At 39.9% G+C, this 25,120-nt stretch overlaps 2 protein-coding genes across 31 annotated transcripts in view; one reads left to right on the forward strand and one right to left on the reverse strand.

Moving 5' to 3' along the window:
• PKD2L2 (polycystin 2 like 2, transient receptor potential cation channel) overlaps nt 1-21,142 on the forward strand; it is a 47,237-nt gene extending 26,095 nt beyond the window's left edge. For 3 of the 6 annotated variants that reach the window (XM_089335914.1, XM_089335912.1, XM_089335913.1), the window contains exons 7-12: nt 4,643-4,744; nt 7,823-7,887; nt 8,996-9,053; nt 16,868-16,980; nt 17,363-17,463; nt 20,647-21,142. In XM_089335914.1, the coding sequence (XP_089192040.1) occupies nt 4,643-4,744; nt 7,823-7,887; nt 8,996-9,053; nt 16,868-16,980; nt 17,363-17,462 (438 nt within the window). In that variant the 3' untranslated portion in view covers nt 17,463; nt 20,647-21,142. Of the gene's footprint in view, nt 1-2,902; nt 3,024-4,642; nt 4,745-7,822; nt 7,888-8,995; nt 9,054-16,867; nt 16,981-17,362; nt 17,464-20,293 lie in introns of all 6 variants that reach the window. The other 3 variants (XR_016236151.1, XM_089335910.1, XM_089335911.1) reach the window with 2 other exon arrangements.
• The window catches only part of FAM13B (family with sequence similarity 13 member B), a 97,490-nt gene continuing 85,520 nt past the window's right edge, over nt 13,151-25,120 (reverse strand). For 22 of the 25 annotated variants that reach the window (XM_070076131.2, XM_089335906.1, XM_089335904.1 and 19 more), the window contains 4 exons: nt 23,112-23,195; nt 22,539-22,702; nt 21,932-22,033; nt 13,151-21,016 (listed from right to left, as the gene is read on the reverse strand). In XM_070076131.2, the coding sequence (XP_069932232.1) occupies nt 20,893-21,016; nt 21,932-22,033; nt 22,539-22,702; nt 23,112-23,195 (474 nt within the window). In that variant the 3' untranslated portion in view covers nt 13,151-20,892. The remainder of the gene's footprint in view (nt 21,017-21,931; nt 22,034-22,538; nt 22,703-23,111; nt 23,196-25,120) is intronic. The other 3 variants (XM_089335903.1, XM_089335908.1, XM_008255069.5) reach the window with 1 other exon arrangement.

The following is a 25,120-nucleotide window of genomic DNA, read 5'->3' on the forward strand; positions in this document are numbered from 1 at the left end:
ACTTATTTATTCATGCCTGTTTCACTAGTTTTTTGGGAAACTTAAAGAAATATCTTAAGTTGCCTCTTTTTTTAACCATATGTAAACAACTGAAGTACAAATGTATGAAATTTCAGAACACTTTCCTGAAATAAGCCTTTATTAAATCAGCAGTGCAAAGAAAGTGGACTAGGACTTTTCTAGACCTTAGTTTCCTTATCTGCAAAATAAAAGGGCTTGAGTAAACCCCATGATGCCCTCAAGTTTCACCCATGTGGTAGTATATGTCTGAATCTCCTTCCTCCTAAAGGCTCGATAATACTTTATTGAATGTACATATTGCATTTGCTTATCTATTCATCCCGTAATGAATACTTGGATTGTTTCCTATTTTAGGCATTGTGAATAATACTGCTGTGAACATGAGCATGCAAACATCTCAAGACCCTGCTTTCAGTTCTTGAGAGTATATCCTGAGAACTGGAATCACTGGATCTTAGGATCTATTTTTCCCAGCTTAACTGCAGTATAAATGACCAAAAATGCATATATTTATAGTATACATTTTGATATGGGTATACACTGTAAAACTATTAAATCAAGATAATTTAACGTATCTATCACCTATTTATATTTTTGCCTTTTGTGATAAGAACATTCCAGATCTACTCTCCTGGCTGCTCTCAAGTGTACATTATTATTTAAATTCTGTCACCATGCTACCAACAGATTGCCTAAATTTACCCTGTCTAGGTAAAATTATGTACCCTTGACTAATATCTCTTAATCCCCCCTTTACCATCTCTACCCTAGTCTTCGAAGATCATCACTCGCTTCATAGAACTCATACAAGAGTTCAACCTGTTTAGGTGTGAAATACAAGTGAATCAAGCAGTATTTGTCTTTCTGTGACTGGCTTATTTCATTTACAATAATGTCCTCTAGGTTCATCCTTGCTGCAAATGACAAGATTTCCTTTTTAATAACTGAATATATTCCATTGTATATACTATATTTTCTTTATTCCTTTACCCATCAGTAGACACTTAGGTTACTTCTTGGCTACTGTGAATAATGCTGTAGTAAACATGGGAGTAGAGATATCCCTTTGTTACAAATTTCATTTCTTGTGGATATATAAACAAAAGTGGGATTGTTAGATCACATAGTAGCCTTATCTTTAAATTTTTGAGAAACAGCCATACATTCTATACAGGCTATGCTATTTTATGTTCCTGTCAGCAGTGTACAAGGGTTATCTTTTCTCCACATCATCACCAACATTTACATTTATATATGGCTTTCCCCAGAGTGTGTTCTTGGCCTTTGTTGAAGATCAACTGACTGTAAATGTGTACATGCACTTCCAGGTTTTTTATTCTGTTCCATAGCTCTATACATCTGTATTTATCCCAGTGCCGTAATGTTTTGATTACTACAGCTTTATAGTATGTATGCTTTTAAACCAGGTATCATGATTCCTCTAGCTTTGTTCTCTTTATTCAAGATTGGTTTGGCAACTTGGGATCTTCTGGGGTTCCATTTGAATTTTACAATCGGCAAAGTTTTAAGAAGATATGAGACTTAAAGAATAGAAAGAGAAGGCTAGTACAGTCATATTAAACTTTAAACTATTGCTTCTTTTCATTTTATTTGAGAGATCTTCCTTCCATTAGTTCATCCTCCAAATGCCCACAATAAACATAGTTGGGCCAAGCTGAAGTCAGGAGCTGGGAACTCGTACCACTCACGTAGGAGACCCAGCAGAAGCTCTTGACTTTGACTTGGCCCAGGCCTAGCTTTTGTGCCCACTTCGGGACTGAACCAGTAGATAGAAGATCTCTATCTCTCCTTCTCTCTCTGTAACTCTGTTTTACAAATAGATAAATAAATCTTTAAAAAAACCCACTATGATTTGGTCAGGATCAAATTCCAAACAATTCTGAGTCTTAGGGCTCCAAGTAGCCTATTCCTTCTAATTCATTTTCTTCCTTCATTATAGATATCCTTCTGTTCTCTTTAATGGAATTGGCAAAAGCAACAAGGGACAACCCTTCTCCCTTTTGACTAACTGAACAATCATGCAAAGATAATCAGTATACTATTAAAAATTTCTTCCCAGGTCCCCTTAAGATAAAGGATACACACACACACACACACACAGACAATACTGGTATCCCTGACGTGTCCAGCAATTCAATTGAAAAATAATGATGAGGAAATCAAATTTCAAGGTAGGAAATCCTAACTCTACTTCTGCTATCACTATACATTCAACACTTCAATGTTTCTATTTTCAGATTTAAAATTAGGGAAAGTAAGGTTATTAAAAATTTTTCAAGGTATTAGACATGAAAACCAAGCTTTTATAGTTTGTGAAGACAATAAAGTAAACCTCAAAGCCATGCTAAGAATCATTACCAGCACCTGATTGAGATTAAACAAGGCACTAGAATCTTTACTTTAGCACAGGAGGCGATTAAGACAAAAACTAAACAAATATTGACATTAGAAAGATTGGGGCTGTTTGGATCTAGGTACAGGTTGAAAAATCATTTACTGGACAAAGTCCAGGTATTCTAAGTTTTAGAAGGGCAGAGAGGCCCCTGCCAAAACCAGAGGATAAACAGATATCTCCAAGTTCAAATGTTACAGGTCAACACTGAGTTCACATTGTTTAAATAAATTGAAGTCAATCATTTTCCAAACTACCTGTTCAGCTACTGAGATACAAGTCTTGCCTTTTAAGGGAATTTTCTAAAAGCAGTATTGAAAAACTCTGTACTCACATAATTAAAGCCAGAGAGAATATGCCATATGCAGCTAGATACTTTCCCAGAGATATTAGCAACCATCATTGGTTGCCATGTATATGTACATGCAAAGATACAAATTTTCTTGTGTTTTTTTCTTGTCTTCAAAGATTTGCACAATTTCGAATCGTTCTTGGAGATTTTAATTTTGCCGGTATTCAGCAAGCCAATTGGATCTTGGGACCCATTTACTTCATCACTTTCATCTTTTTTGTGTTCTTTGTCCTTCTGGTAAGAATATAACCATATATTCTTTTTTTTTTTTTTTTTTTTTTTTGACAGGCAGAGTTAGTGTGAGAGAGAGAGAGAAAGGTCTTCCTTCCATTGGTTAACCCCTCAAATGGCTGTCACGGCCGGAGCTGCTCAATCTGAAGCCAGGAGCCAGGCGCTTCCTCCTCCTCTTTCTTGCGGGTGCAGGGCCCAAGCACTTGGGCTATCCTCCACTGCTTTCCCGGGCTACAGCAGAGAGATGGAATGGAAAAGGAGCAACCAGGACAGAATCTGGTGCCCCAACTGGGACTAGAATCCAGAGTACCGGCGCCACAGGTGGAAGATTAGCCTAGTGAGCCGTGGCGCCGGCCACCATATAGTCTTTATTTTTTTTTTCTCCCATATTTTTAGAGTAAAAATGAAATCACTCATTTAGAAGAAACTGTACTATTATTGCTTGGCTATCAGAGTACTTTACACTTATTAAGAATGATGAACTCAATAAATTAATTATTAAGGATGCCTAGTAGTCCAGGGTCTCTAGTCCAGTAGCTAATGTTTTCAAATTATCCAATGGGAGATATAATCACAGTAGTGATTATAGTGATCTGAATGTTTGTCTTGGCCAGCAATGGCTAAATCCCTTAGACATTAATATAACTTGAATGTCTATGGTTTCTCTAGGTTGAGACAACCCATACCAGGGGGTATGAATTCAGTCTTTAATATTTGTGATTTCTAGGAGTGACTAGGATGGGTCTCTCATACGTGTTCAGAACCAATCTATTTGGCACTGTTAACTGTCCTCCATGAAAACACTTTAAAAAAATTGAGAGAGACAAAGAGCGAGCGAGCTCCCATCCACTGGTTCATTCCTCATATGCCTGCAACACCCAGGGCCAGGCTGGGGCCAAAGCCAGAAGCCAGGAACTCCATCCAGTTCTCCCTCATATGTGGCAGGAACCCAATTACTTGAGCCATCATTGCCACTTCCCAGGGTCTACAATAGCAGGAAGCTGGAGTCAGAACCTGGAGCCAGGTATGAAACCCAGGTACTCCAATATGGGGTATGGGCATCTTAACCAGCAACCTAAATGCCTGCCCCCATAAATGAAAACACTTTTGATGGATGTAAGTTATTCCCTGGTGAAAGCAGAGAGTCCTCAGGGCAACAGAGCTGCACCACAGTGAAAAGTGGGGAACTGCGCTCAGGGTGTGAACATCCTCTTCATATCTGTGCTATCTGGACATCAGTAGTTTGGGGAGGCTTAGTAAGATTATTAATTTAAGCAGCTTCAATAACATCCTTGTGAACATGTAATTCCATTGTTTTCTTCTGATATATATTACAGATAAATTAATGTGCTTAAGCATAAAATATGTATTAACAACCAGTTCATATACATTTTACCTTTTACTTTTCTCACGTATCATAAATACATTTGCCCATATTCAAATACTACATATTTTCCACTGTACCCTAAATAACCATTTCCCTATTACTGAACATATAGGTTTTTAAAATTTAAACCTAATTTTACAAGTCCTAGCACTTTTTAAAGTCATTGACTTTAAGTTTTACATTAAAAACTTTTACAGTAATTTTTTATTGAAATGATTTTTTAAATATTTTTTCATAGAACATGTTCTTGGCAATAATTAATGATACCTATGCTGAAGTGAAAGCTGACTATGCAATAGGCAGAAGGCCAGATTTTGAACTTGGAAAAATGATAAAAAAGGTAAGTCAAATTCTTTTCCTAATTAAAGTTTAAGATAAATCTTACTCAGTTTATACTCTTATAATCTGAGTAACACTTAAAACCCCAAGTGGTGGTGCTTTTTGTTTTTTTCAAGTAGTTAATGTTTTTTTGTCCAGTGTTACTCATATTTACATCATTTCAGGACTAGGGAGCTAAGATACACTTTTTTTTTTGACAGGCAGAGTGGACAGTGAGAGAGACAGAGAGAAAGGTCTTCCTTTGCCGTTGGTTCACCCTCCAATGGCCGCCGAGGCCGGCGCACTGCGCTGATGCGATGGCAGGAGCCAGGTACTTATCCTGGTCTCCTGTGGGGTGCAGGACCCAAGTACTTGGGCCAGCCTCCACTGCACTCCCTGGCCACAGCAGAGAGCTGGCCACAGCAGAGAGCTGGCCACAGCAGAGAGCTCCGTTGCCGGCCGCTAAGATACACTCTTCAGTTTTAATATGGAACCAAAATTATTTCAGAGTTCAACATTAGAAAGGGTAATAAAGTTACTTTCTGTGGGGAGCAACTGAGACTAGACTAAGTTACTGGAATTAAGACTTATTCTATGCATCTGCTCTCCCACAATATGGCGCTGGGGAGGAGCAAACAACTATGCAGCTGCCTCATCAGTTTGATAAGCTGCAGGAGCTGATCCTGCTCCTGATTGGAGGAGAGCAGCGTGCTCGGCGTGTGGGTAGCAGAGTTGGGATTGGTGGAAGAGGACTATAAAGGAGGAGAGAGACAACATGCACCAGGAACATCTGAAGGAACACCTGAGCAGCCCCCTAGAGAGCCGGCCGGTGGTGTGCCGCTCCTCTGCGGAAGTGGGGAAAGTGGCAGGGGGGGCCACCCCTCCACGGAGGTGGAGGGGTCAGCAGCCAACCCGGGAAGGACCAGCAGCAAACCCGGGAAGGGCCGAGCAGACAAAAGAACAGCGCAGAGTCCTGTCTCATTCCTCCGCAAATGGGAGAGTGACAACTTTCTATATGCCAAGCATTTCTATATGCCAATTCTTCCTTCCAAAAACTTGCCAATTCAAAAGTTAGTAAATTTCTATAAACAATTCAAACTAAGGATCCCATATGCCTTGTCATCCTCACTTTCCTGATTCTGTTAATGGAACACAATTCACAGTCACTCCTGATGTCAAGGCTTCTATAGAACTTCCTTAAGCTTCTGGAATTCAAAGACACTTGGAATTCCAACTGCCATTAAACTAGGATATACAGGACTTTTCACCCTGGCTTCTCATATGGTAACATGTTAACTTTCCTAGCCTCTTCCCTATAACAGCTAACTTCTGATCTCATCTGATTCCCTGGGCCTGTCAAAATAAGTCCTTTTTAAAAATTCCTTTTTAAAAAAAAAATATTTGAAGCCGGCGCCGTGGCTCAATAGGCTAATCCTCCACCTTGCGGCGCCGGCACACCGGGTTCTAGTCCCGGTTGGGGCGCCGGATTCTGTCCCGGTTGCCCCTCTTCCAGGCCAGCTCTCTGCTATGGCCAGGGAGTGCAGTGGAGGATGGCCCAGGTGCTTGGGCCCTGCACCCCATGGGAGACCAGGAAAAGCACCTGGATCCTGGCTCCTGCCATCGGATCAGCGCGGTGCGCCGGCTGCAGTGGCGGCCATTGGAGGGTGAACCAACGGCAAAGGAAGACCTTTCCCTCTCTGTCTCTCTCTCTCACTGTCCACTCTGCCTGTCAAAAATTAAAAAAAAAAAAAAATTATTTGAGAGGCAGAGCATAGAGTTATAGGAAAGAGAGGGAAGGGAGGGATGGAGGAAGGTAGGAAGAGATGAGGACAATCTTCCATCCTCCGATTTACTCAACAAATGGCCAGGTGGCAGGGGCCCAAGTACTTGAGCCATCACCTGTTGCCTTCCCAGGCACAACAGCAGGAAGGTGGATGGGAAGCAGAGCAGCCAGCACTCCAGTTACGGGATTCCAAAGCTAAAGCAGCTGCTTAATCTATTATGCCACAACACTGGCTCCCCAAGTCCAAATTCTTTAAATATTCCAGGTCTTCCTCAAATCTTGCAGTCCCAAACCATTAACTGTCATTTAACTATATTATTTTTACCTTTCCCACCTCTTTAATAAAATATTTGAGAGGCAGAGAAAGAGAGAGCTTGAACTCATTTGCACTATTTCTCTAAATACATGGAGATGGGGCTGGCCTAGGCCAAAGTCAGTCTCCAGGGACCCAATGCAGATCTCCCACCTGGGTTGTAGCTGTCACCGCAACTTCCCTGGATTTGCACTGGCTGGAAGCTGGAGCCAGGAACTGGAGCCAGGAGTCAAACCCAGGCACTGTAACGTAGGATGTGGGCATCTTAACAGCCAGGCTAAATACTGCTCCTCTGCCTCTACATACACAACACCAAACGGCCCAGTCTGTCTTGCCCAGTTATTCTCACTACCTCCTGTGGGCCTCCATTCTTCACTACCTGATGCCTGAAAAACTTGTATTCTTTGTATTTTTCTCTCTTCTGAGCATTCTATTCCTCTTGACAGAGTGGAATCTGCTATTTTCTCTCAACACCTATCACTCTGAGTTGTAGCAGAGTCCTCTGTGTACCAGTCTCACCTCCTCTCCACCTTGACTATCTCTGCATGTCACTGGCTCTGCACATAGTGCACCACAGAGAAAAGGTCCAAGTAGCTATGGGGTAAACGAGGTTGAAGAACTTTGTCTAAGAACTTACTTTCAAAAGATAACACTCTTAAAACAGCCCCAAGTGAACTTAATTTTGGGGTTTTTATTTCCTTGTTTATCTCTTGAATATGTTTGGTTATATGCATTAAAAGTATTAACATCCTTAATACAGTATGTATTAATACTTAAAAAAATGTTTTTCAAGTTCAGGTGTGATGCCTTCAAGAGAACCCCTTTTACTTTTCCAGCAGCAGAGAGAAACCATAGGTGGTGACAAGGCCAAAGAAAAATAATCAGCATTGCCTCCATATTGCTTTAGGTTACTGGTCCCTAGAGAAACTTATTTTTTGCCTTGATCAAACATTAACACAGGATATTATTTAATGAATTTTCAAGTTATATTTAATCATGCCCAGGGTTACAATGATGCTCTTGAGAAACTGAAACTGAAGAAAGCTGGAAAAGATGAAGACAAGAAAATGTAAGCTGATTTTCCTAAAATTGTAACTTATTATTAAGTTCTATAGAGATACTCTTCAACTTACAATAGAGTTACATCCTGATAAACCCACTGTAAACTGAAAATATTCAAAGTGAAAAATGGATTTAAAACACCTACCCTACCAAATACCACAGTTTAGCTGAGCCTACCATCAGTGTGCTCAGAGCACTTACCTTAGCCTACAGTTGGGCAGACTCCTCAAACAGAAAATGTATTTTAAAATAAAGTACTGACTTCTGTGTAATTTACTGAATACCTGTATCCAAAGCACACGCTGGCAGCACAGCCCACTGTAGAGCATCAGTCATCTCCCCTGTGACACGAGGCTGACAGGAGCTGCAGCAGCTGTTGCTGCACAGGTCTGCAACATAGAATCATACCGCATCTTGCTAATCTTGGAAAAATCAAAATTCAAAAGATAGTTTCTAGCAGATGTGTATCACTTTTGTACCATCACAAAACCAAAAAAAAAAATTCTAAGTTGTACCATCCTAAGTCAGCAACCATCTGTATTTTATGAGAACCTTTGAATGAGAATAAAATTTTCAATGAAAACCACCACCATCCAATGTGGTGATTCTAAATACGCTGTTAGTACATCCCAGTAGTGCCTCCTAATCTCTGAAGACGTCATGAAACCCTAAGCAAACTTATAATTTAGGATGCCATGCTATTCAGAAGGGGAGAATAAAGTCCCTTTAAAAAGACAAAAAAAAAAAAAAAACAAAAAAAAACTACAGTCTACATTAAGTATATTCATTTATCTCTGAATAACATTTTACACATAATACTTACATACTTAATATTTGTACTTACACATATTTGCACTTACATTTACTGAATGTTTTTGAGTTTTAAACTGTTTCCCAAACCCAAATCTCTGGCAGGGGACAAAATACAGACTTTTTTCCCTGCTAGTGACATTTGATATTCCGGAGAGTAATGGTCACACTTCCCAAATACTTAGCATTTATTATCAGAAAGAATAGAACTGCAATTCAGATCCTTACTGAAGATATGACTATATTCTGTAGTGTATTTCCCTTTTTACTTTCTAATGCCTCTGGTTTTTATTTTATATTCTCAGGAGGAGAACCAGCGAAGATTTGGCGGAACAAGCCAGAAGAGAAGGCTTTGATGAAAATGTAAGATTTTATTTTTTCATAAACACAAATGGTAACTTTATTAGAAATACATATGGAAAAGTTCTGATTAAAAATTGAACCTTGTTTTTATCAGAGCAGTAGTTATCACCTCCAAAACAAACCTCACAGAATCTAGATTCTACTTCTAGAATCTAAATCTAAATTGCACACAATCTAGATTTTACATTCTACTTCAACTCCAGTGTTTCCTCTCTCCTTTTGGTACTCTCAGTCAGATACTCTGGCCCTGTACTCACCATGGAACTGCCATATTAGGTATTTGTAGTGAGTACTGGGATGACTATATAGTTTTCTTCTTATACTCATTACTGTAATTATTTTATTTTTATATTTCAAAAAATTATATATTTAACAAATTTTAAATTGAAGGTGTGTGTGTGTGTGTGTGTGTGTGGAATTAAGGAATACACACCCTTCAATTAAAAAAGAAAATTAGAACAGTGCTCTACTTCTGGTCATCCTCACCACCACAAAAAATGCTTAGAAAGAAGATAGAACTGTAAGATTAAAACAGGCAAGCAAATAAATACTAGAGAACTTTCTGTCAACTAAAAAGATTAAAATGAATTTTGTGGTATTGCATTAAAATTGTAGTTGTCTGCACACAGACACATTTATTTTCTAGCTCTGTCCACTAACAGGACTAGAAGAAATGACACCATGGTAGCAATAAGCACAACTGGTACAGAGATTAGGTTTTCAAATATCATTATCCTCTAATGGGAACCAGGACTAATTCATTAGAGATTTGCCAACATCAGGGCTAGGAAATACAAGATGGGTCTTACTGAGTGAAAAAGTAAAGCTGCTCTAAGAATGATGGAGCTCTGTTAAAAGGACGCCAGAGTCAACTTAAGAGGTTAACTGGCCAAATCTGGGAAAACTTAAGACTCTAATGAATGATGATAAAAAAAAAAAAAAAAAAAAACAGGATTCCCTGAGTCCATACTGATCTAAACATGCAAATGAATAAAATTATGATGAATAAGGAAACACAAAGCTCTTCACAAAATACTATCACAGGCCAGCGCAGCGGCTCAATAGGCTAATCCTCCACCTAGCAGCACCGGCACACCGGGTTCTAGTCCTGGTCGGGGCGCCAGATTCTGTCCCGGTTGCCCCTCTTCCAGGCCAGCTTTCTGCTGTGGCCCGGGAAGGCAGTGGAGGATGGCCCAAGTGCTTGGGCCCTGCACCCCATGGGAGACCAGGAGGAAGCACCTGGCTCCTGCCTTCAGATCAGCACGGTGCGCCGGCCACAGCGCGCCAGCCGCGGCGGCCATTGGAGGGTGAACCAAAGGCAAAAGGAAAACCTTTCTCTCTGTCTCTCTCTCTCACTATCCACTCTGCCTGTCCAAAAAAAAAAAAAAAATACTATTACAAAAAGAAAAGCAATCATGTATGGCAGACAGCAGCTTCATCAAATACAACACATTAATCAAACGTACAACTACGTCTAATCTTTTCCACAAAACTCCAATAAGACAGCATTGTAACTGCTATGCCAGGAGCTTTTGCCAGGTCTCCCATGTGGGTGCAGGGGCGCAAGTACTTGGACCATGTTCCACTGCTTTGCCAGGCATATTAGCAGGGAGGTGGATCAGAAGTGAAGTAGCTGAGACTCGAACCAGTGCCCATATGGGATGCTGGCGTTGCTGGTGGCGGCTTTACCCACTATGCCACAACGCCAGCACCTGATTTTCTTAAAAAGAAAATATTTTCAAACTGAATCACAAGGCACATCTAGTTCTATGCTAAATTCTAAAATATAAGCTTAAAGTGATTTAGAAATGATAAATATAAAATCATGAGCAAAGGTATAATAGGTAAAACATCAGATTACCAAGGGTCAAAATCTAGTGTATCAAGGTAGACAAAAGCTCTAAATGACACCAGGAGCACCTTGTAAGGCCGATGCCAATTTTAACAGTTAGACCTATGTGCCAAATAACAGCATCAACTTTAGTAAAAAGTAAAGGAAAAACAGGAACATATTAAAAAACAGATCAAGAAAAATAAAACTAAAACAATGTAACAAATTCTCTGGGGCCAGCATCGTGGTGCAGGAGGTTAAGCAACAGCTTGTAATGCCGGCATCCCACATCAAGTGCTGATTTGAGTCCTGGCTTCTCAACTTTTTTTCTTTTTTTCTTTTTTTTCTTTTTTTTTTTTTTTTTAAAGTAAAGTTACAGATGAAGAGAGGGAGAGATAGAGAGGTCTTCTATTCACTGGTTCACTCCCCAAATGGCCACAATGGCAGGAGCTGGGCAGATCCGAAGCCAGGAGCCAGGAGCTTCTTCTGGGTCTCCCAGGTGAGTGCAGGGGCCCAAGCACCTGGACCACCTTCCACTGGCTTTCCCAGGCCGTAGCAAAGAGCTGGGTCGGAAGCGAAGCAGCCAGAACTAGGACTGACACCCATATGGGATACTGGTGCCACAGGTAGCTTAACCTACTGTGCCACAGCACCGGCCCCTGCTCAACTTCTGATACAGCTTCCAGCTACTTCACCAGGGGCTTGGGACTCTGCTTCTTCACAGAAAACCAGGATGGAGTTCCTGGCTTCTGGCTTCAGTCTGGCCTAGTCCTGGCTATTGCAGGCTTATGGTATATTAACCAGAAGGCAAGAGATCTTTCCATCTCTGTGTCTTTATTTTATTTAAGATTTTATTTATTGGTGCTGGCACTGTGGAATAGCAGGCAAAGCTGCCACCTGTAGTGCTGGCATCCCATATGTGCGCCAGTCCAAGTCCCAGGTGCTCCAATCCAATGGAAGATCTCTCTGCCTCTGTATCTCTGTAACTCTGCCTTTCAAATATAAATATATATATATATATTTCAATATATATATTTCAATTTTATTTATTTTATTTGAAAGGCAAGGTTAAAGAGAGGTAGAGACACTGAGGTAGAGATCTTCCATCTGCTGGTTCACCCCCCAAATGGTTGCAACAGAGCCTGGAACTCTGTCCATGTCTCCCACATGGGTGTAGGGGTCCAAGGACTTGGGCCATCTGCTGCTGCTTTCCCAGGTGCATTAGCAGGGAGCTGGATTGGATGCAGAGCTGTCAGGACTTGAACCACCACCCATACGAGATGCCGGCATCTGTGGTGGTGGCTTAACCCTCTGTGCCATAGCACTGACTCTCTGTACCTTTCAAAAAAATAAAATAAAATTTTAAAAACAATTTTAAAAGATGCACTTACTTATTTGAAAGGCAGAGTGACAGAGAGGGAGAGCTAGATAGATCTTCTGTCCTCTGGCTCATACCCCAAATGGCCACAACAGACATGGCTGGGCCAGGCCCAAAGCCAGGAGCCAGGAACTTCATCTGGCTCTCATGTGGGTGGCAAATGCCCAAGCAATTGAGTGATTACTGCTGCCTTCCCAGGCCCATCAGCAAAAGGCAGGACTGGAACATGGAACTCAAGGGCACTTCAGTAGACGCTAGCCTCACCAGCGTGCAAGCCACACTGAGCCTGCTGTGCCACACAAGGGACTCCAAAACTTTTTTTAAAAAGAGGAAAAACAAAATGAAATCATGAATTCTCAGGAAACAAAATAAAAATATTATGTACCAGAGGAAAATTAAGTCTCAAATTTATCAATAAAAATCAAAGTGAAATTAATTTTAGTATTAATTTTAGAAAATAATAGAAATAAATATAAAAGCAGTAAACAAGAATGTAATTTAAATTAATAATAGGTTGATTATTTGAAAAGATTAGAGAAAGGAAATCACTAGCTAACCAGTGGAAGAAAAAGGAGAAAACATAAAGAGAAATTACAATAAGGAAAATTAATCAAGAAACAGAAGGAATTAAAAAATAATACTATGAGACTTTTTTTGTCATTATACAGAAAATTTTTTAACTGAATGGATAATTTTTCTATAAAAATATTAAAACAGATTCAGGGTATTTAAGTCATTCAGGACACAGAGAAAGGGGAAACTTCCAAATTAATATTATAAAGTGACTAAATACTGTACCAAAGGAAAAAAGAAACCTCAGATGTAAAACTTGAACCCAAAATCCTAAATAAAATGTTGGCAAATAAAATTTATCACCACACAATAATATATCACGATCAGATAGGGTTTATTCTAGGAACGAAAGAACAGTTCAAAATTGGGTCATCAACTATTTATCATAACTCATTGTATTAAAAAAGGAAAATTACATGATCATTTTCCATAGATGCTGGGTATTCGTTAAGCTTCAACACCTAATCTTGGGGAGAAAACAAAACAGGAATCAATAACACTTCATTGATATAAAAACAGTCTCATCCATAAGCTACCATCTTAATAGGAAAACACTGGACACAACAGACAAAACAATGATGTAGTAAAGAAATTAAATGTTTAGACAAGAGATATATTAGGTGTACAAGAATCACAAAGAGGTAAAACTACCTCTATTTCAAATGATTCTTCTAAATTTTTGAGGTATATAATGAACTAAAAACTTACAACAAAAAGAAAATCCAATAAAGTACTATGAAAAAATAATTCATTTAAATACAAGTATGTCATATATACAAAAATCAGTGTTTGTTAAAAACTGTAATAGGTAACCCTATTGATAACACCAACAAAATACAAAATGCTTAGCAATCTACAAAAATGTTCAAAACCAAGATACAGAAAAATTTTAAGCTTTCCTTACAGACACAAAAATATATCTGACCAAATGAGAATTCACAATACATTTATCAACCTGGGCCTAGTCAGGAAAAAAAAGAAACACATATGTACTTCAAACAGAAAAAAAATCACTGTAAGAAATTGGTTACACATACATATTTAAGACCAAGTATAAAATGAGAACTCCAAGGCAACTCAAACACAATAACTGTAGGAAGAGGCTACCAATTTCAGGTCTGAGGCTACAAAGTGGAACCTAGTATCTTAGAGAAGGGCCTGTGGAGCTGGTGCTCAGGCGTTGGAGAGCGCACCCTGCCCAAGAGGCCTGCTTCAGATACTTCTGAGGGGTGTGGTGAGGCTAGTTCTGAGGAGCAGCAGGATGGTGCAGCCTGGAGCCAGCCCTTGCTGCTGGCCTAAGTACGATTACATAAGCACTGCCTCCAGAAACAGGAAAAATATGAAGTCCCTTCTTCCCTCCCTGCCCCAAATAACAGCCGAATCTAACAGAAACCCAGGTAGCGAGAGAGTCTGGGGAATAAGGCTTCCAAAGCCTGAGATCCAGCATCACAGCGAACAGGAGGGTCAATTTTGAGTTGAGATATTAACTAGTTGACTCAACCCACCATCTTTTTGGCTATTTAGCACACATATTTGCAACTTCTGTAAAATAATATCAAGCTTCCATTATCAGATGGAACTATCCCTCATACTTCTACCCCACACCCCCAAAATGGGAGGAGCAAAGACCCAACAGTCATTGTATTTTTCTTTGTATAATGCTAAGAATTCTCCTAGTAGACACTATTGTTTAAAACTTTGCAGCCTAATGTTTAAACTTCAAAATTCACTATCACCAACATTTCTTGTTTAAAGGGAGAAACACATAAACATGCAAGTAAAAATGCACAGCTGCTCCAGCCCTTGCTGTAACAGATCACAAGACTGTAGTTGATATTTTTAACTTCTTCCACTACCTATTCCTTGTCATTCCTTTTGCCCACAGCCAAGACTTCAGCTGGCTGCATGAGGATTAACTGAACCTTTATTAATTCTGCAACCAAATCCTCAGTGGACCTGTCTTCAATAGGATGCCATGGTTTCCCATTACCTGCTATTTTTGGACATGGAAGTATTAAGAGGCACCCAGAGAATCCCCTGGTAAACTAGCCTCCTCTTGCCCATTTTGGAGCAGTAACCCAGTTTCCCCTCGGTAATGGGGATCAATCACTTCAGTCATCTGAGTAACGACTTCTTTGCCAGTTGATTCTGTAGCATGAGGAATCCCACATGGCCATGCAGTAGTCCTAAATTTCTAAGTCCACTGTGTTCCTTGGAAGCACACCATCTTTAAGGATTTGTTTCTTTGGACCTTCCTTGCTACCAAGTATTTATTCATCAGTTAAGAGTTGTCAGAAAAATAGAAATCATATAGGGAACTCAACAGGGGGATTTCATGTAAGAGAATTCACGTATGAGGCAGTAGAGGCTGTAAGAGCCTGTACGGACACTCAGGTAATCCAGAGGCAGCTGCAAAACAGCTTCCACCTACAGAGGATGTAGCAGCTTGACAGGAGGATCCCCCTACCAGGAAGAACGGTACCACTTCCCTATGAACTTCAAGAAAGAGTTCATATACGTAAGTGTTAACTGTTAAATTAACAACAGGAAGTCACTGTGCACTACCTTCCCATGCAGGACTTCTGTCCTCAGAGTTGTATTATAATAATGTCTAAGTGCTCGTAAAAGATGTTATCATTCTTGGGTGCTTCTTTAAATTTAAGTTTCAAAAAAAAAGTGAAATTAAATTCAAGATGCAATAACTTTGAACAGCCTGTCTCAACTGTTAAGGAAATTTTTCTTTGATGCAAACTGTTGAACTCTTAATATAGAGTTGGACTTCTGTATATAAGGTTAATTGAAAATGGATCTTAGTGAAGAATGGGACTGGGAATGGGAGAGGAAGGAGGAGGAGGAGGAGAAGGGGGAAGGGTAAGAGTGTGGATATGGTGAGAAGAATCACTGCATTCCTTAAATAAAAGGTTTCTTCAAGAAAAAAAAAATACTTCATAGAGAAGTAAGAAGGCTGGGATGAGTTTTTTAAAGGATGAGTAAAGTTTACTCTGCATATTCAGCCCATTATCACTAATCCATCTGATGTTATAATCAGTCTGGTCATTAAAAATTGGCTTGGGGGCCTATCATTTTAACATGTTAGAAGTAAGTCAAAACGTGGGTGCTGTCATCTGTCTATTCTTTCCTGCTTCAGATATATTGGTTTAAAGTCATTGATAAAACTTAGAACTTAACCAGAACAGGTCACATGTCTCAGGTAAACAGAGGGTGTGGAAGTAGGCATCACTATCCTCCCTGAGGAAGGTAATCAAAACCCTTATACAGGGATCCACTTTATTACCAAGGATTATTGCTGGAAAGGGCAGTAACATACCAATTTATGGAACAGTTTTGTGAATCACATCTGGATGCACTGCCTGCTCTTTCCCTAAGGCTGTCCCTATTTTCAACACACAGGGCATTTTATTTTCCAGAAATTGGAGAAAAGATTTTTGCATACTACAAGGAAAGTGAGTGGCAGTGAGAATAATACACAGGAAGGACCCTTTAGGATCAGGGAAGGGTACAGCAACATAAACTTTCTGGTATGAGCTTGTCTGGGGGTACATGAACAATTTGGAGCACAAAGTTGGACTAAGCAACAGAATAACTACAGAAAGATTGAGGTAAGTCAGCAGCAGTTGGTAAGTAACTGCTGGGAGAGTAACGAATACCACCAGATGTACTTTGAAATTCATTCTCTATATCACAGAACAGAGGCACAGAAAGAACATCTCAGCTTTGATGAGTGAAGGAGGGAGTCAGGAAGAAACTCAGATGGAGATGCAAAGGGAAAGGCCACGAAACAAGAATAATTTATAATTAAACAAACAGCCTTCTCTGTGCCAACCAGCTCTTTCACCAAGTCCTCCAAGGTGATTTTGCTGGTGCACAGACCCCAAAACCAGAACCGGCAAAAAGGGCAGTAAGACTGAAAATCCAAGAATAGTTTCAAGTTCCTTCTTTGTGATGCTTGTGTATCAGACATGAAAAAAAATATATAAAACTTGCAAACTTACTTGTTCTCTAAATTGACAGGAGATCAAAAGGGCAGAGCAGATGAAAAAATGGAAAGAGAGACTTGAGGAAAAGTATTATTCTGCAGAAATTCAAGATGACTACCAGCCTGTCACTCAACAAGAATTTCGAGAGTAAGCATTTGTTGTAACCAATATGTGATACTGTGATAGGGGGATTAGGAACATGAGTTGTACTATTTTCCTGAACCTAGAACCTTAGTGAAATATCATTTCTTAATTTTCTACCCAGTTTCAAAGCACATGACTCTATCTGCTTAACAACAAAAGATAAATTTTTTTAGCCCTACATCTGTAAATAATAACTGCCATTTATAGTTGATGTGGATAGCAGATACTGTTCCCCACACAGCTTTAGTGGCTTTATAAATGGCCATACAAGCCACGTTTTAGAAGCTTACAATACTGTCTTCCTTCTCAAAGTACTTCACAGTAGGCACTAAAATCCTACTATATTACTGACTCATCCCCCACTTCCTTTTAAATTACCTTCTAGACTCTTTTTATATGCTGTGGAGCTGGAGAAGGAATTACGCTACATCAGTTTAAAACTAAACCGAGTGATGAGAAAGTTTTCAGCTCTGCAAGAGAAGTGAGGTGAGAATCTATGATACAAATCACTGAGTATTTCTGACTTAATCATATACTGAATTATTTCCTAAATTGGTTCTCATTTCAGCCAAACTTCTCAAAAACACTAAACCACTTCTCATCAAACTGTTCTCAGGGTCAATAATAATCAAGTGATTTCTAAGACTTCAGTTTTCCAGAGGGGAACCACTATACAACCCATGCATACTAACATGCCTCTGGTCAACACACACTGGTACACACACAAGACTTTATAACAAGATTTATTATTAAATTCTAGCAATGTGAAGTACAAAATGCTACGGTTATTGGGCCGGTCTCTAAAAGCCCACTGAGTAGGTCAAGTTTTCTAACTGTCACAGGGTATAAGAACTCTAGGTGCTTTCAAGTGCATCAGGTACCGTGTTCTGATTTCCTTTGACCATACCTAAGTAAAGGTTTAGAATTCTAGAAAACCATTAATATATAAGACTCAAGTAAAATAATCTCCTTCCAATCTTTAAAATTCAAAGTCCCCTGGAAAAAGCCAAAGTGTAATGGAACAAACTCCCAACCACCTACAGACATTTCACTAATATCTTCAACCTGGAAATTCACATAGACAATTTACAGAATAACACATTTCTAGTTTTCCAGAAACAAAACAAAGAGCAACGTAGGCTGATATATCAGCATCAAAAATAACATTTTGTCTGGAACTCACAAATGAGAATGCTGCAAGGGCCCTGTCTGACTGGAGAGAGAGCTGTGTATGGCTGGCATTTTGGAAACTAGAGGGAAATTCTTCTAATAATTCTAAGCTACATAAGCCAGCCAAAGCTGAAAATGTTCTCTGAGCCCAAGAAACATTGGACCAAAGCACTCAACTTCCACACTGGTGCACAACAGTCCTTGGATTTTAAAACTTGAGTAAAGAGATTTTTAAATCACTACCCACCATCCTCATGCCAAGCACTTCTTTTTCAGACTATACATCAAGTTTCCTTAGTAGGGTAACTCACTGTAACAAGGAAGCTCGCTCACTCTCAATCAGTGGTCTTGCTCTGCCTTACCACTCCACAAAGCTGTAGCCAGTCAAGTAATCTGGTAACTCTATGTCCCCTGAAATAGTCCCTGGGTAGGGTAATTCAAACAAAAGCCTAAGAACACTAAGGCAAGGGAACATTTGATGTCTCCATTCTTTTTCCTTTTTAACACCTTCTCAAAAAATAAACAAACATTTACAATGACTCAGGACAAGTACTTTTATTATAAAAGTCTATACAATGAAGTGCCAGACACAGCAATGCAATATACTGGTAGACATATATATCTATATAATATTTGTATATAGATATACAGTTTTTATTTGTACCAAAGGAAAACTATCACAAACTGCCTAATTCTACCACCTACTGCTCAAACTATGACACACAATACTGTCACACAGCAGAAGTGTTGCCATGCCACTTTTATCTATTCTACTTGCAGCCAAACATTAACACTGAATAACCAACATCATGAAGCAGCTGTTAACTCTAAAATGAAACCTGTCAGGCCAGTGACTTATAAAAATATGGTACTCATATAGATTTAGCATTATAAAGAAGGAATATATTATTTAAAACATTTAAATAGTGCATATGGACATTTTTGCATGTGGTATATAAAATAAAACATTCATATAAAACAATATACAGTGCACAGAAAATCAGATGTTTGAATACACTGTCTGGATTCCGAATTAACTGAAATGTACACTGCACAATGGATTTAAACCAAAGTGATACAACTTTTGGCATTTTCAATTTCACTTTACTAGGTAGGCATTATGAGTCATCTAGTATCAAAAGAAACCACTCCCAAAAGCGGGGGTGGGGGGAGGCTGGATTCAGTATTTTTTTTACATCTCCAACTACATATTCACTACCACTGGATTTTTTCCCTCCCCCCCAAAAAAGGCATTGCACACACAAGGTGAAATGTGAAGTATCAGTGACACTACTACCAAGCTACTTCACTGTGCTTACTATGAAATAGTGCTGGAAGTCTGAGGTTCATGCTTCCCTCCCTTATTAAACAATGCTGCAAGATTCCATCTCTGTATGGAATAAACTGTTAATAGTAGTTAGTTAAGGAAACCATGCATGAGTCACTGCATGCAAAACATGGGCACAAGGTGAGACACTCATCAATACAAAAAAGCACCAGGTAAAAAAAACGTGGATTAAGACTGACCTAAGTTTGCTGTTGTACTATTAGCACAAATGAAGTCACCTGCTGTGAAAAATGATTAGCAGAATGATACCAGGAGAGTACCTGAAGAAAAGCCATGCAAAGCCAAAGAAAGTAGGCTAAGAGTCAGTGACAAGGGCATACCGCTGCCCATCCTGAAAACATCTGCTTTACACAGCATGCAATTTAGCAAAAGGTGGTCCCTTTTACAGGGTATTGTTTATATGAATTTTGCTGATTAAAAGAGGAAAAAAAAGGTACAACCCCTGAAGGTATATGTAAAAATGCAGTGGTACAGCCCTTGTTAAGAACAGATTTACTTTAGGCATAATGATGATTTTGCAGAGTTAGGCCCATTTGATTGAACACACAAATCAGAGCACCATCAGAATTCCTACCTACTGACATGGCTATTTTCTCACATTATCTGGAGGTGGGGGAGGGGACAGCACACAAGATCTGATCCAGACAAATCACATCATCACCAGCTGATAAACAGTAACTGAGGAAACAAACAGTAACTGAAGTCCCATAGGCAGCATGTGATATGATTCAGTTCTGTGTGTGATGTGTGGTATATGTTTTCAATGTATTAAGCAAGGTCACTTTTTGGTACCCACAGTTATCTTCATCCAGGAGTTGTGTGACCACTGCATCGCAAAATTTTGCTAGCATAATACCTGTGAGAAGGTGTCACTTTGGGAATAAACAGAAAGGTGTTCCACAGTAGGCCTTGAAATTTCAGTTTGATTTTGGTTTTCTAGGAAAACAACACAGTTGCGTATGTGCACTTTTATAGGCTTTTCTTTCAAATTTTCAGTCATTCTGTAAGAAAAAGGCAACTGAAGAATTCAGTGTGAAGATTTTCCTCTCAATTTTCTTCAGTAATGGAAAAAAAAAGATGGTAGTAACAAAAAGCTTTGTATTTTCAGTTCTTGAAGTGGAAAGGATAAAATTCTAGTCTTTTGCTAACAGGATATATGTGCAGTACAAAACAATGAAGGAAGCTGCATGTCTGCTAAAGGTGGAGAGGTCGGTCTGTAGTTACTGTGGAACATCACCTGCACTCCTGAGGGGGGGCCTACTTACCCTCCACAACCAAGTACAAAATGAAACTCTGAGTGCCTGAAAAAATGAACTCAAGTACCAGCCAAGTACACATGGATGATAACATCAAGGGACACACTGACTTTAAGATATGAATTGTTCAAGGAGTATATTTTATATGGATTTTGAAGAATCTTGTTTGCTGATAAGAACTTCAAGAAGCCTAAGCTTCGCTTTAATTTTCTTGTACTCCCTGTACTCCTCAAGCACTGGAACACGATCCTCTTTCTGGGCATTCCTAGGGAAGAAAATAAAAGCTGTAATACCTTAGAGAGCCTCTGGAAACTACAGACTGAGAAGCTGTCCTAATGAGATACAATGTTACTGAACAGAAATTCAAATAAAAGTTGCTCTGAAAGAGAAACGGTTATTGGACTAATTCCCTCATTACCCATGATGCTATACTTATCTATGATCATTGTTGATTAACTAGAAGTAAGTCACTATTCACTAAGAATCCATTGTTAAGACTCTGCCAGATCTGTGTGTATTGAGTGTAGAAGTCATTTCACATTTTTAGCTAACTGTGGCTCCAATGAATTAAGATATAAAAGTACCTATAGCACAAGATTAGTATATAACTTTGTATGAATCACCAAATGCAATTCAGTTTTATCACTAGCTGTTGCCCCAAACCCTAATTATAATTTTCTTTCTTTTTTAAGAGATGTACTTATTTATTTGAAAGGCAGAGTTAGAAAAAAGGAAAGAGAGAGGAAGAGAGAGAAGGGAGAAGTAGAGGGAAGAGAAAGGGGGAGTGGGAGATGGAGGGAGAGAGACCCTTCTATCCAATGGTCCACTCCCCAGGCTGGGCTAGGAGAGGCCAAAGCGAGGAGCCAGGAGCTTCTTCCAGGTCTCCATGTGGGTCCAGGGTCCAAGCACTTGGGCTATCCTCCAGTGCTTTCCCGGGGCATTAACAGGGAATTGATCAGTCAGCAGTGGGATCAGCCGGGACTCAAACTGGTACCCATATGGGATGCCTGAGTCTCAGGCAGTGGCTTAACCTGCTACACCACGATGCTAGCCCCCTACATTTTTATTTTCAATGCTAACATCCAACATGTACAATTTACTTCTAATCTTACATATTCCACATATAGGCACATGTAAGTTAAAGGAGAAAGATGAATCGATTTTGTGATGCTCAACAAACCTTCCATTTTGTTGATAAAATGCTTCTTCAAATTCCCTTAATGTTTTACGTAGTTTCTTTTTTTCAGCTCTGGCTTTCCAAAGTTGTTCCAGTAATTCAGGCCTAAAATTTAAATAGGAAGAAAAAATTGAAAGGGCATTCTTGATTCATCATATTAATAGTTCTTAGTCCTAGCTACAAATTGAAACCAGCTGGGAAAGTTTCAGAACATCCCAATGTCTAAACTACCCTAAACCAATGAAACTGGAACAGCTAAAGGTAGGGTTCAGTATCAATACTTGACACCTTCACAGCTGACTGGAAAGTGACGTCAGGACCATACAGTCCAAAGACAAAGAAGCTGATACAGAACAAGCTAACAGAAAAACTGGTTCTTGTGGTCTGTTACAAATCAAAAGTATGGTTTTACTTTCTTAACTTTTCTTAATATTTCATAAAGGACATGGGAATGAAAACATGTGTTTATAAATCACACTTAAAAGGGTGTATCCCACAGTTACTTCTAGATTAATTTCTTGTATTCTCCAAGTGCTTAATTAACAAATAATTCCTTAGCACATAAATTTTATTATAGAAATTGCCTAAAATCACAAACAAGCATACATACATAGAGGCTGCACGAGTACTTGACAATCGGAGATCCAGAGCCAGTTTTTCTTGATTTTCTTCAACGTCAGATTCTGAGTTTTCCAATGAAGATTGTGCCTGTACAGCAGTTTTCAAGATATCACTTAATTCAGAGGACAAACTTACACCATCTTCTTCTTCTTCCTAAACAGGTACCAGGGAATCAAACAGACCATGACTTTCAAGTTTTCTTTTATTCCTTTATTTACTTTTAAAATTTATTTGAAAGAATTACAGAGAAAGAAAAAGAGAGAGAAAGAGAATCTTCCATCCTCGAGTTCACTCCCCAAATGGCTACAACAGCCAGAGCTGGGCAGGTCCAAAGCTAAGAGCCAGAAACTTCTTCCAGGTCTCCCACATGAGTGCAGGGGCTCTACCACTTTGGTCGTGCTCTGCTGCTTTCCCAGGCACATAAGCTGGATAGGAAGTAGAGGAGCAGGGACTCGAACCAGCACCCATATGAGATGCCAGCGCCACAGATGGTAGCTTTCCAGCTAAGCCACCACACTGGCCCCAGAAAAGAGATAAGAGAACGATTTCACTTCGGAATTACCTTGATTTCTTCAAAAAAATGTGCAGTTTCTCCTTCTATGATTGGCTGTAACATCTGACCCCTTCGCTTGGTAGATGGAGATCCCTGTAACAATAATATCAAGTTTTATAGATGAAACATTTCCAGAGGTTACAGGCATTTGGCACAGTGCTTAAGATACCACTTTGGGGGCCGGCGCTGTGGCGCAGCGGGTTAACACCCTGGCCTGAGGCGACGGCATCCCATATGGGCACCGGTTCTAGTACCGGCTGCTCCACTTCTGATCGAACTCTCTGCTATGGCCTGGGAAAGCAGTACAAGATGACCCAAGTCCTTGGGACCCTGCACCTGCGTGGGAGACCCAGAAGAATCTCCTGGCTTCGGATTGGCGCAGCTCTGGCCATTGCGGCCAACTGGGGAGTGAACCATCAGATGGAAGACCTCTCTCTCTATCTACTTCTCCTCTCTTTGTGTAACTCTGACTTTCAAATAAATAAATAAACCTTAAAAAAAAAAAAAAAAAGATACCACTTGGGACATCATCCCATACTGGAATGCTTGGGTTCAAGTTCCAGCTCGACAGCAGTGATGGCTCAAGAAATTGGGTGCCTATACTCATGTGGGAAACCCAAACTGAGTTCCTAGCTCCTGGCTTCAGTCCCTAACACAGGCACTTGAGGAATGAACTAGCAGATGATTCATTTTTAAAAAGAGTCTTAGTGCAGGTATTTGGTGTAGTGGTTAAGACCCAGCCTGGAACACACAGATTCAAGTCCCAGAGCTCCACTTCCAATTCTGTTTTCCTGCTGGGAGGCAGCAGGTGATGGCTGAACTAGCTGGGAACCTGCGACTCACATCGGACACCTGGATTGAGTTCCTGGCTTCTGGTTTTGGCTTGGCTGAGCACCAGATGTGATGGGCATTTGAGGAGTGAACTAGTGGATGGTAGATCTCTCTCTTCTTTCAAATAGATTAAACAAATAAATATTTCTAAGCTAAATGAATTTAAAATAGCTATGAACTTTTTTGGTCTGAAGATCCTTTTACTTTTCTTTTTAAGGTGGTTATTTATTTGAAAGGTAGAGCAAGGGGAGAAGGGACTGGAGAGAGATCTTTCATCCACTGGATGGTTCACTCCCCAAGAAGAATGTGGTCTGGAGCTAGTGCTATACAGTGTGTAAAGCCGCTGCCTGAAGCTTCGGCATCCCATATGGGCACTGGTTGGAATCCCACCTGTTCCACTTCCCATCTAGCTCCCTTCTAATGTGCCTAGAAAGCAGAAGATGGTCCAACTATTTGGGTCCCTGTACACACATGGGAGACCTGGAAGAAGCTCCTGGGTCTTGGCTTCACATCATCCCAGCTCCAACCATTAAGACCACGTGGGTGAGATCTCTCTCTCTCTCTCTCTCTCACTCTCTCTCACTCTCTCTGTAACTCTGCCTTTCAAATAAAATAAATAAATCTTTTAAAAAATTTTAAGCCAGGAGCCAGGAACTCCACCCTGGTCTCCCACATGGATGACATGGACCCACATACTTGTGGGCCATTTTCCACTTCCCTCCCAAATAAGTTATCAGGGACCTGGATCAGAAGTGAAGTAGCTGAGACTCAAACCAGTACTCTGATATGGGAAGCCAGCACTGAAGATGGCAGCTAACCCACTGTGCCACAACACTGACTCCCCTTTTACATTTCTTTTTTTTTTTTAATGCAGCTTTACTAAGATACTTACCATAAAATATGCCCTCTTATAACATACAATTCAGTGGTTGTTGTAAGATTCACATAGTTTTGCAACCATCACTACTATCTAATTCCAGAAATTTTTTTTAAAGATTTATTTATTTGAAAGGCAGAGTTACACAGAGAGAAGGGGAGGCAGAGAGAGAGAGAGAGAGAGAGAGAGAGAGAGAGGTCTTCCATCCGCTGGTTCACTCCTCAGATGGCTGCTACGGCCAGAGCTGCGCCAATCCAAAGCCAGGAGCCAGGAGCTTCTTCCCTGACTCCCATGCTGGTGCGGGGCACAA

This window comes from Oryctolagus cuniculus, chromosome 6 (assembly GCF_051225735.1).
Source record: "Oryctolagus cuniculus isolate XC-2025 breed Fujian yellow rabbit chromosome 6, ASM5122573v1, whole genome shotgun sequence".
In the NCBI taxonomy this organism is placed as follows: domain Eukaryota; kingdom Metazoa; phylum Chordata; class Mammalia; order Lagomorpha; family Leporidae; genus Oryctolagus; species Oryctolagus cuniculus.